Genomic DNA, 12,365 nt, shown 5'->3' with positions numbered 1-12,365 from the left:
TATGAAAACTCAACGCGACAAGTAGAACACTCTTTCAACTGGTCAACATAATTTGTTTCTCTACATAGAAAATGCTTCACTGTCCCATTGACTCTCCCCAACCCCCCCCCCCTCCTTGAACAATTTCCTTTCCACTCCCCACCCGGACTCCGACACTTTCATTTGACCTTTAACCCTTTTACTGTTACCCCTTTCAATTTTGTACAATCACATTATGTACATTTGTAAAATCTTTCGTTTTCATGTGAAGTTCGAAATTATGTAAAGAATTTGATGTTGATGTACTTGTTTTTTTTAAATTTGCAAATAAAAGTATTTAAAAAAGGACATAATTGAAAATGAAATTACCATTGATAAAGTTAAGCACTCCACAAAGAACTTTTTTGTTACTTACACAATTTATAGCTTTGGCACCCAACAGTAGGTTTAGGGTTAGGAATAGAAAGCTGACCAATAGGATATTGAATTTCCAAGACTAACAAGCATAACACAAGAGAATGTTGTGCGCTCACGTTGAAGCTTGGAATCAAATTTTAAGAATGTTAACTGAATTAATGAAATACTTGACATTTTATATAGAAGTGTTTGGGTCACTTTAGTATCTATTGGATAAAGTAAGTAAAGTCTCCTTTTCAAACCTGACGGTCTATGGGGCAAGTGAAGTAGAGTTCACTTGTTTCTGTGACCTCGGCATATGAAGAGATAGTGTAGCCATCACTATGCCCAGCCGCCCTTACTTTCCCTAACGTGAGTTAGGTACCCATCAGAGTTCGGTGGACTATGGGACGGTCTACTGCCTTGAACCCGGATTCGAAATCTATTGGATACCTTTACTAATATTTAGGAAAAGACCCACGCTTTTCTTTAAAGTTATTTAAATAGTAGTGTATAATTTAGTGCATTATAACCTAAAAGCTTGTTATTAAAACGTTTTTTAATAAAAAAAAATTCAATATTTTAAAATTTAAATTTTTTTAAAATAGAGTTGCAAGACTAAAACCATTGCGCACCTAATGAGCGTGATGACGCGAATATAATAGTGCGGAATAGTTTGATGAGACAGCCTACTAATATGGACATAATTTTAATTAATTAATAAAAATTAATTAAGCAAAATTATGTGTTTTCTTAATGTTAATTTAAGAAGTTTATTTAAAAATTGCCTCCCTTGATGCTTGTATTTTTTTTTTACTTTCTCGTATACGAAATATTGTAATCGCAATATAACTTTTTAGAAATCTCAATGTTTTAAAACTCACTGAGTTAAAAATAAAGTTAGTTTTGCAGTTTTGTACGTCGGTGAGTCTGTACACACGATAACTTGAGAACCGTTTCACTTATGTTGACGAATTTTCATGTAAAGGTATTAGATCTATATCAAATTTGTAGTTCTGCTTCAACTTATGCAGTTATCAATGAAGAGAATATTTTAACAATACCTTTTTAAATATTGAATTCTTATTTTATGATCTTGACATTTTATCATCAAACCATTAAAGATTTATCAAAAATATTTATCAACAAAAACATAAAAATCAAAATTCAACTGATTGTAAAAACCTTAAAATTTGGAACTGAGAAATAATATAACATCTTTTCATTTATTAAAGTAGAATAATTTAATAAGCAAAATATTCACTATTTTGCCGATTTTTATTGATTCAATATTTTTCATTAATATTTATATTTAGAACATACTAACCCTTCCCCCTCCAACACCTGAAAAAGATCAGCCCCTGTATAAAAAGTATGGGCACTGAGTAAAGTGTTTAGAATTTTTTTAATGTCCAGCGATGTGTACTAGAATGACAGAACAGTATTACTCCCTTTCTTTTAATATTAAAAAAAAATTAAGAGTTGTTGTTCCTTTGTATCAGCCACTGTTGACAACAATCTGATAAAAAAATATTTAAGTAAGCAAAATACGTAATGATTGGCACATTTGATGGTAGATAAGTCACGTGACAACAACAACTCATAGTAGACAAGACCCATCACCTCTGTTGAAGTCCCCCCCCCCCCCCATCCAAGTAACTGAACGATGCTGGGCGCTCTACGCCTAGAATCTACACAATCTCTTCATGCATTGCGGCGACAGAAACACACGAACTCTACTTCATCTGCCTAATGAGCCGTCCTTAAGGGTTTAATTTTTTTTTCTTTCTCGAAAATTAAAAATAAAACACTTATCAAAAATAAAAAGTATAACTAAATTATATAATTAAATAAAAAAGAAAACTAACGCAAATGTAAGCGCCCCCCCCCCTTTTTTTTTGCCTTATCCAAATCTGAACATATCTTTCACATCAACCTCAGCCCGCACACACACTTTTCTCATAAAATCGTTGCAACCTTGACATTAATATTCATTTTACATTTCCATAATTGCTGTTAAACTAATTTCACGTGACACATATCTATTCTTTCCATATTGTGTATTAGAACATGCCCGCTAATTGAAGCCGTACGGTGGGAATAGATTGTCCGAGTACGTAACGATGGAGAGTGGACCCTATAGAAGGCCTTTGATATTAACCTAGACTTGACCTTTGAACTACCATCTATATCACGGGTTCCCAACCTGGGGGTCGCGACCCCCCTGGGGGTCGCGAAGGTCTTTCTGGGGGGTCGCCAACTGGTATACTAAACCTTAGTAATTTGAAACAAAACATAAATAGTTAGAAGAATTTTTGAAATTCGGCTTCATTAACATCAATGGAAATGTAATACTAATAGAGAAGAAACAAAGCGCACTGTACAAAGTTGTTTTAAGTCACGAATCTATGAAATCTTTAAAACCAAAACGTCATTTGAGACGAGTCATTCGGAACACACCAAAAAATATATGGAGTTCTTTCGTCGGTAAGAAGCTAGTTGCAATCGCCAAAGACTTGATCGAACAGGAAGTTTTCACCAGCATTAGTGCAAGCATCAAATGAAGTCGCGATAGAAAATGCCAAGCAAAAAAACAAGTTAATTAAAAAGTCTAGTATTTTACATGTTTTATTTACAATAGAGTTACATGATTAAAAACCATTGCGCGCCTAGCTACTGAACGTGATGACGAAGCCATATAACGTGATGTTGCAGCTATTGAACGTGATGACGCGTGTGGTGTGGTTGGAAAAAATGCCTACTAATTCGGTCCAAATTTTAATTAATTCAAAAATTTTTTTGTGACCGAACGAAAGGATATTTTTGAAAACTTTCTTCGGCAATATTGTTCTAAATTATGGCAGGAATCGATTGGTACATGTTTCAAGTCGCTAAGTGGTCTGGTTGCCGAGATATGGGCCAAAAACTGCTTTTTTTTCGAGGTTTTTTTGGCTTTTCCGGGAAATCCATGAAAGAAACCCGGAATTTTTATAGCCTATGTTCATCCTCGTAACTTGCTTAACATAATTGCTTTTGGAACTAGTCATCGATATTGCTTCGTTGAGGAGGAGATACGACTTAAAGCTGCGGACACACATCCATCCATTCATTCATACATTCATACATCCAGAAATGACGGGTTAATAAACGCAATTCTCCAGAATGGAAATTGCGCTAAAAAAAAAAAAAAAAACAGGAGAAAATCTCATCATGCATGTACGTAAATGTTAAATAACACATTTTTATTGAAATTAAGCTTTCACCATTGTTTGCTTTTCAAGTTGATAAATCAACAGAACGGCTGTGGGGGTTTGTACGGATGGTGCGCTATCTATGTTTAGCTCAAAATCGGGCTTTCCGAAAACAGAAAAGATTTAGCTCCCTAACCACTGCCCTAACCAATCGACATCAAGAGTCCATTGCTAGTATAAGTCGTAAATTATATAAAATCTGCAGCCTTCAAAGAACTGAGCAAAAAACATTAATATAGATCACGAGGTTCTGCTCTTCTACACTACAGTACGCTGGCTGTCAAACGAAATGTAGTAAATTGTGTTTTTGAATTGAAATCTGAAATCAAATTGTTCTTGGAAGTGCAAAGGAAACAAGACTTTTTGGGATACTTAAAACGACATAGAGTGGTTGGAGAGAGTATCATACCTAGCAAATGTGTTCGAACATCAAGATAAGCTTAACCTGAAGCTTTAGGGAAAATGAACGAATATTATATCTTTCCATGATAATCTCGAGGCATTTTTATCAAAGCTGCAAAATCGGTAAAGAAAATAAATCTTGGAAATATTGTAAATTTGAGAAACTCTGCAGTGTGGTAGTGAATCTGATTGTGAGATAATTAATATTTTGAAAGAAGCGATTTCTGGGCATCTTGAATCTCTTGAAAACGAACTGCATCGCTATTTCTCTGAGCTGTAAAAAGAAGAATCTGCATTTACGCATTACCCATTCTCCTCTTCCCCTGATGTTGCCAGCATTCCCGATGAATTACAAGATGAATTCTTTGATTTGCAGAATGATTCCGAGTAAGATGAAAAACTGCAGACACAATTTTGGTGTAGTATTCACCATTCATACCAAAACGTAAAATTGATTGACTTTTCGAGAATATATTTTCAACACTATTCTCCGATTAAAAACAAAATTAAGATAATTATAATGACATAGGTCTGCGTTAACAACAATTTTTTAAAATTAAAAACTTAACCACGAAGGTTTAGTGAATAGTATGCAATTTTACTCATGCTATTAAAATAGTTATCAAGAGTAGTTCATATTGAAAGTCTACTAGAAAATCTTATTTTAGTGCTTATTAATTTCCATACTAATTTCGGCTTTTTAATTCTATGGGGGTCGCGGGTCACTTACTTTTTATAAAAGGGGGTCGCCACTCGAAAAAGGTTGGGAACCACTGATCTATATTTACTACTCTAAATGTCATCCAAGATTTTTTTGTTTTTGTTTTTACCTGTTCTAATGGTGTTTCCGTAGACTCTAGGGCCTAGAGTGAAATAAAGTCTTATGTTCCTTGCTGTTCCCTAGTACTACACTAATTCTTATGTTCCTTGCTGTTCCCTAGCACTACACTAATTCCTATGTTCCTTGCTGTTCCCTAGCACTACACTAATTCTTATGTTCCTTACTGTTCCCTAGCACTACACTAATTCTTATGTTCCTTGCTTTTCCATAGCACTACACTAATTCTTATGTTCCTTGCTGTTTCATAGCACTACACTAATTCTTATGTTCCTTGCTGTTCCCTAGCACGACACTAATTTCTATGTTCCTTGCTGTTCACTAGCACTACACTAATTCTTATGGTCCGTGCTGTTCCCTAGCACTACGCTAATTCTTATGTTCCTTGCCGTTCCTTTGCATTAAACTAAACCATTATGTTCCTTACTGTTCCCTAGCAGTAAAACTAATTCTTAAGTTCTTTGAATTACCCTAACAGTGAAACAAAACTTTTTGTTCATTTCAGTTCCCTCCCTAGCAGTAAAACAAAACATTTTATAAATTTTGTTATGCCCTAGCATGAAAGTAAAACTTTATGTTCCTCGCTGTTCCCTAGCGGTAAAATAAAAACTAAAACACTTCCTTTCTATTCCCGCGCAGTAAAACAAATCCTTACTTTCCTATGAAGTCTCCTGAGAAATTCATCTTTCAACTCCTGCCTGTCTACCTTACTAATTCTATCTTTTTTTTTTCAATAAATTATTTGCATCAATCTAGATACCAATTTATTCACCGTGTTCTCCTCAGTTGGGTACCCTGTGGAAGATGTCATCTACGAGTGGCATTACGGCAACGAGTTGGCCGCGGTGGCATCAAATGACATGAGGTTATCCCAGTTCGACCTCAGGGGAATGCCCGCTTGTAACGTCACAAGGGAGTTCAAGGGAAGTAAGTCTGAAACATTCGTAGTATGATTGCGGTTGAAAAAAAAAATTATATTTTTATTTTTAAAAAAAATATTTTCATTTAGTAATAAGGAAAGATATAAAAGTGATTTAGTAAGAACAAAAATTTAAGAAAAAAAAGATATATAAAAATGTGAGACAATTCAATATGATTGATGTTGTAATTTTTAAATTGTACAGAGTTGTTTCCCTTGAGGAAAGACGAGAAATTGAGGTATGGCATATTCATCTCACACATTCACACGTACACCAGATTACAGGAAAGACAGATTTGTAACTCACAAATATTTGAATCATCGCTTACAAGAAATATCCTGATTTATTTTTTAATGGAAAATATATCAAAATCTCGAAAGGGTGAAAATTGCGTTAGGGACAGGGGGTATAAATCGAATTTTATTTTTATATAAAAAAGAGAAGATAACTTTGTTGAATCTGCGATGCTATGTTGTAATGTCAATGAAGACATTCCTTTTTTTTGTCCATCCTTCAGCAGCTTCCAGAAAGTAAATACACCGGAAGTCGTGGGAAGTGTCGGTCTGTTGGCTTTAAATTCTCGCGACACCCCCCGCCACTGGCAGGTTTCTCAGCTCCGGTTCAAGATGGACCTCGTTAGCGAAGATGGACCACCATCCGATACGCCGATTACGGTTTAACCGAACGAAAACGCCACGATTTCTCTATGTAAAAAAAAATAGAGAAAAAAAGATTGAGAAAAATGACAGTTCGATACCGCGTGGCTGTTCAGTTTTCGATACCTCGTTAGATGGCGTTACACGACCCCAGAAGGAGAGGGGGTGGGGGTGGGGTGGGGACGAGGGGGGGGGGGGGGGATATCCCACGTGACAGGAAGGAGAAAGTAGACGATCAATCATGAATCTAGCGATGTCGGTTCTAAATGAGAACACAAGCCTCATTTTGTAACAAGATGTTAGGGGGGGGGGGGGAGTTAAAAGAGAGAAAATATTTAGATTCGTTTCCTCCGTGTGTATTTATTAAGTGATATTTATCTTTTAAAGAAAAAAGCCCAACTTCATTAATTTTCGGGTTTTGCAATAATTTTTTTAAACAAATGTCACGTGACCCTTAGTTTTATTTTTAATTTGACATCAAATTTGGAGCGTGAGAAATCTATCTACAGTGGTTTTCTGGACGTTTTTGCAATTTGGAAAAACCTTTCGCACAGAGCTTAGATTACACATCACACGGGGAGTTTTTCATCTTTTGTAAGCGCCCAGGGAATAACAACCGGAGGTCATTAAACTTGCGGTTTGTAGGCCAGAATTAACTCTCTACCAAGTTGACCATTGTCCAGTCGGCGATATTCTACAGCGGTATTTTCACACCTAGACGACATTTGCTCCCACCCACTGGTTCTTTTAGGTACCTCTCCGCCCCACCCTGAAGCACGTCTACCGCCCATACCCCCGGAGCATATCCACTCCATTCACCCCCCCCCCCCCCCCACCAAAGCATGTCCACCTCTCCCATCCCACAGCATGTCCACCGCCCATCCACTACCATCATGGACAAAATAAAAATGTATAGGGCACAACCATTGTACGCCCCTCCCGAAAGTTTCAAGTGCCAACCTCTTTTTCCCGGAGAAAAATGCCAACTAAATAAAGCTCACCCTGGGTTAACTTGTCTTAACGCATTAAATTTTACTTAGGGTCAAGGGTCAGCGTTAGGGTTAGGATTATGGACAATGTAAGATAATAAAATTGACCGAGAGGACTAACTAATGGATATTGAATTTCTAAGTTTATCGAGTATTTAAACAAGAGCATCTTGAGCGCTTGCGTTGTAACTTGGAATCAAATTTTAAGAATGTTTACTGAAATAATCAAATGAGTATCCTTTGACGCTTAGATCTACAATATTGTGTTTTTGTTTTTCCTCAGACTAATTCGTCACACTATAGAGGAAATACGCAAGTGCTTATATCGTCTCATATCCTGCCGCTGTGTTTATGTCCTCTTATCTGTAAAACGACATGTATCAAAAGGATGTGAGACGACATAGGCACGTTGCGTATTTCCTCCACCATTAGACGCATTAAGCAATACTCTAAACATTGAGTCATAGTTAGATGTCCCTTGATTTTACAGGGATCCAAAATTTTTCAGTTATTTTTTGTTTTTGCCATAAGCCTGTAAAGTAAACGAATAATTTAAAATAAGAGCTTTTTTGACAAAAAAGTATGGCTTTTTGTTTTGCAATAGTGCTATAATTAAATATTATTATTCAAAAAAAGTACAATTTTTAGAACATTTATAATAATTTATAATGATTATGTAAAAAAAAGATAAATTAACTTTATCAATAAGCACATTATTTTCACAAAAGTATATAAATATATATTCTTATTGCTAATTAAGCAGTTTATCTTAAAATTGCTTCCCTTGGAAAGTATGTTTTCATACAGTGTAAAGTATAGATAAATCATTGCTTAAGGGGGTCATCCATAAATGACGTCTTGATTTTTTTTGTGTGACGATATTTGCCTCCCCCTCATGCTCTCCGTCACACAGCGTCACAAAAAGTCAGCCCCCCCCCCCCCTTAAAATGACGCCACACCTCAGCCTACAACAACCCTTCAAAATTGCAGTTGAATTTTTCTTAAAATCTTGTCTGAACTCTGTCAACATATATTATTATTTTCATCAATTTCTATTGTAATTTATAAAAACAATTTTCTAAAATGCAAAATAACGGCTAAAATTCGTTTTCTAACATTTCTTTTATATAATGAGAAAAGTGTGACTTCACACCATCTGACCCCCCCCCCCCCCCCACACACACACACACATCACACACGGTCACAAAATTACGGACCGCCCTCCCCCTACGGGTGGACGACCCCTAAGGCCCCTATATATGAATGATATGTATATATATCTATGTGTATATATATATGTATATATATATTTATATAATATGTATATGTATATATATGTATATATGTTACGGTCAAAACCCAAAGTCGGCCAATGCGCGGATTGGCCAATATCGCCTCCCATTGACCGGTCAAAGTCCGAAACTTTGCTTGATTTCGGCCTTTGGCCGGCCAATTCGCGGACTGGCCATGGTGGACCGGCCAAAGTCTTAATTAGAATATCATCTGGCTAGGGACGACCGGCCAAAGTCCGAATTAGAAGATCATGAGCAGATTTTTTATTTTATGCCGTAAGGATCATGAAATTAAGTTTTTATTGATTATTAATTAAAGTAAATGACAGAAACATTCAAAAATTTTATTGTACTATAGTCTCAATCAATCAATATTATTGTTTGTTACAACAAGTTGAACTGTTATGGCATTTAGAATTACATAGTAGCTTGTTATTTTTACACTTGCAGCGATTTGTTATGCACTTGGTTGTGCAATTGCAGCGAGTGCAGCCTTGGCCCCCGGTCAATGATTGTGAAGATGCGATGGTTTGTAGTGATTTTTCCTCAGTGCCAACTGACGACAATAAGAGCAGTTTTTCGTGGAGAATTGAAAACTCACTTCTAGCATACAGTTGTTTTAGAATACCATGTTCCGTTCCCAATTTGTAGAAACCGCCCTCGACGCTCATTACAACTGCAATCACGCTTCGGGGATCACCGAGACCTCTGTCAACATCTGGAACACGGATGCGTACATTGTCACCCACTTCAGCATCTTTAAATTTTGAACCGGCCAATGTACAAAATACGCTGTCAAGTTTAAGCGCTTCGGACTTTGGCCAGTACGTCCCGGCCAGTGCGCGCATTGGCCGGCCAATGTACGAAATACGATCTTAGTGCTAAGTTCTTCGGGCTTTGGCCAAGAGAGCCGGCCGGCATTGGCCCCACTTCGGGCTTTGACCGTAACATATATATGTGTATATATGTATATATATATATATATATATATATATATATATATATATATATATATATATATATATATATATATATATATATATATATATATATATATGTATATATATATATATATATATATATATATATATATATATATATATATATATATATATATATATATATATATATATATATATATATATTATACATAAAGAGAGAGAGAGCGAAAGACTCACACTATGTGTTTGTGGGTTTGTTTGTCTTTTACGCAATATTACCCCTTTCCTCCGATCGCCCTAATTATCTCTCATGAAATTGTGTACTAATGAATGCAATCTTTCCCCACAGCCCGCCACTCCATCCTGACGGTTTATTTTGACTTCAGACGACACACGGGTTATTTCCTCATCCAGGTTTACCTCCCCTGCTGTCTGCTGGTAGTCCTGTCCTGGGTCTCGTTCTGGATCAACCGCGAAGCGACGTCAGACAGGATTTCGTTAGGTGGGCCTTGTCGTGCCAGTTTATCTGGCCAGTTTATCTGGCCAGTTTATATGGCCAGTTTGTCTGTCCTGGCCAGTTTGTAAAATACAGAGAGGCTTTTGTTAGGTAGGCTTTGTCTCAGAGGCGTAGCGAGGGGGGGGGGGGATGCGGACCGCACCGGGTGACACCATTTAGGGGGGGGGGGGGGACACCAAGGCAAAAAAAATCAAAATATATAGAGAAAAATGATAATTCCACTTAATTAAGTGATTAATTAGAGTTTTAAATAGTCTTTTAAGAGGTGCAAATCGAAAGTTAGAGGGGGGGGGGAACCGAAAATTGAAAGTTTGTCCCGGGGAAAGGTCGCTACGCCTCTGGGAGTGACACCATTAAGTGCCGCACCAGGTGACACCCGACCTCGCTACGCCACTGCATTGTCTTGCCATTGTATAAGGTGTTGTCTTGGCAAAATCTCGCTGAGCCACCAGGATCGTTGCTATAAATCATAATAATGTTATCATTCAAGCTTTGTTTTTTTTTTAATGTCTTCATTTAAATATTCTTCTTCCAATTTGTTGTTTTGCTATTATTGCATATTGAAATTCGTAAATGACCCTTAACTTTGTATGCATCAGTCCTCATGTCCAAATGCAAAAAAAAAAATATATAAAAAAATGAAAAAAAAAATAAAAATAAAAAAGAATTCACCATTAAATGGGGGGGGGGGGGGGCGGTTTAATTTTTTTTCCCGGCCGCTTAGACCCAGCCAGCCCACCCCTGCAAGTTTGTCAAAATTATAATGGGAGGTGATGGTTGTGGGGTCAGGTTGTCAAATTATAATGGGAGGTGATGGTTGTGGGGTCAGGTTGTCAAATTATAATGGGAGGTGATGGTTGTGGGGTCAGGTTGTTAAATTATAATGGGAGGTGATGGTTGTGGGGTCAGGTTGTCAAATTATAATGGGAGGTGATGGTTGTGGGGTCAGGTTGTCAAATTATAATGGGAGGTGATGGTTGTGGGGTCAGGTTGTTAAATTATAATGGGATGTGATGGTTGTGGGGTCAGGTTGTCAAATTATAATGGGAGGTGATGGTTGTGGGGTCAGGTTGTCAAATTATAATGGGAGGTGATGGTTGTGGGGTCAGGTTGTCAAATTAGAATGGGAGGTGATGGTTGTGGGGTCAGGTTGTCAAATTAGAATGGGAGGTGATGGTTGTGGGGTCAGGTTGTCAAATTAGAATGGGAGGTGATGGTTGTGGGGTCAGGTTGTTAAATTAGAATGGGAGGTGATGGTTGTGGGGTCAGGTTGTCAAATTAGAATGGGAGGTGATGGTTGTGGGGTCAGGTTGTTAAATTATAATGAGAGGTGATGGTTGTGGGGTCAGGTTGTCAAATTATAATGGGAGGTGATGGTTGTGGGGTCAGGTTTTCAAATTATAATGGGAGGTGATGGTTGTGGGGGTCAGGTTGTCAAATTATAATGGGAGGTGATGATTGTGGGGTCAGGTTGTCAAAATTAGAATGGGAGGTGATGGTTGTGGGGTCAGGTTGTTAAATTATAATGAGAGGTGATGGTTGTGGGATCAGGTTGTCAAATTATAATGGGAGGTGATGGTTGTGGGGTCAGGTTGTTAAATTATAATGAGAGGTGATGGTTGTGGGGTCAGGTTGTTAAATTATAATGGGAGGTGATGGTTGTGGGTTCAGGTTGTCAAATTATAATGGGAGGTGATGGTTGTGGGGTCAGGTTGTCAAATTATAATGGGAGGTGATGGTTGTGGGGTCAGGTTGTTAAATTATAATGGGAGGTGATGGTTGTGGGGTCAGGTTGTCAAATTATAATGGGAGGTGATGGTTGTGGGGTCAGGTTGTTAAATTATAATGGGAGGTGATGGTTGTGGGGTCAGGTTGTCAAATTATAATGGGAGGTGATGGTTGTGGGGTCAGGTTGTCAAATTATAATGGGAGGTGATGGTTGTGGGGTCAGGTTGTCAAATTAGAATGGGAGGTGATGGTTGTGGGGTCAGGTTGTCAAATTAGAATGGGAGGTGATGGTTGTGGGGTCAGGTTGTCAAATTAGAATGGGAGGTGATGGTTGTGGGGTCAGGTTGTTAAATTAGAATGGGAGGTGATGGTTGTGGGGTCAGGTTGTCAAATTAGAATGGGAGGTGATGGTTGTGGGGTCAGGTTGTTAAATTATAATGAGAGGTGATGGTTGTG

At 37.4% G+C, this 12,365-nt stretch overlaps 1 protein-coding gene across 1 annotated transcript in view; it reads left to right on the top strand.

Moving 5' to 3' along the window:
• LOC131928234 (gamma-aminobutyric acid receptor subunit alpha-6) overlaps positions 1-12,365 on the top strand; it is a 41,943-nt gene that overhangs the window by 24,896 nt on the left and 4,682 nt on the right. Inside the window, exons 5-6 of the mRNA XM_059284183.1 lie at positions 5,653-5,793; positions 10,014-10,166. Of these exons, the coding sequence (XP_059140166.1) occupies positions 5,653-5,793; positions 10,014-10,166 (294 nt within the window). The remainder of the gene's footprint in view (positions 1-5,652; positions 5,794-10,013; positions 10,167-12,365) is intronic.

The sequence above is a fragment of the Physella acuta genome, unplaced genomic scaffold (assembly GCF_028476545.2).
Source record: "Physella acuta isolate Inbredline_101_S28 unplaced genomic scaffold, ASM2847654v3 ptg001479l, whole genome shotgun sequence".
NCBI lineage: Eukaryota > Metazoa > Mollusca > Gastropoda > Physidae > Physella > Physella acuta.
This window is presented reverse-complemented; position numbering and strand designations above follow the sequence as displayed.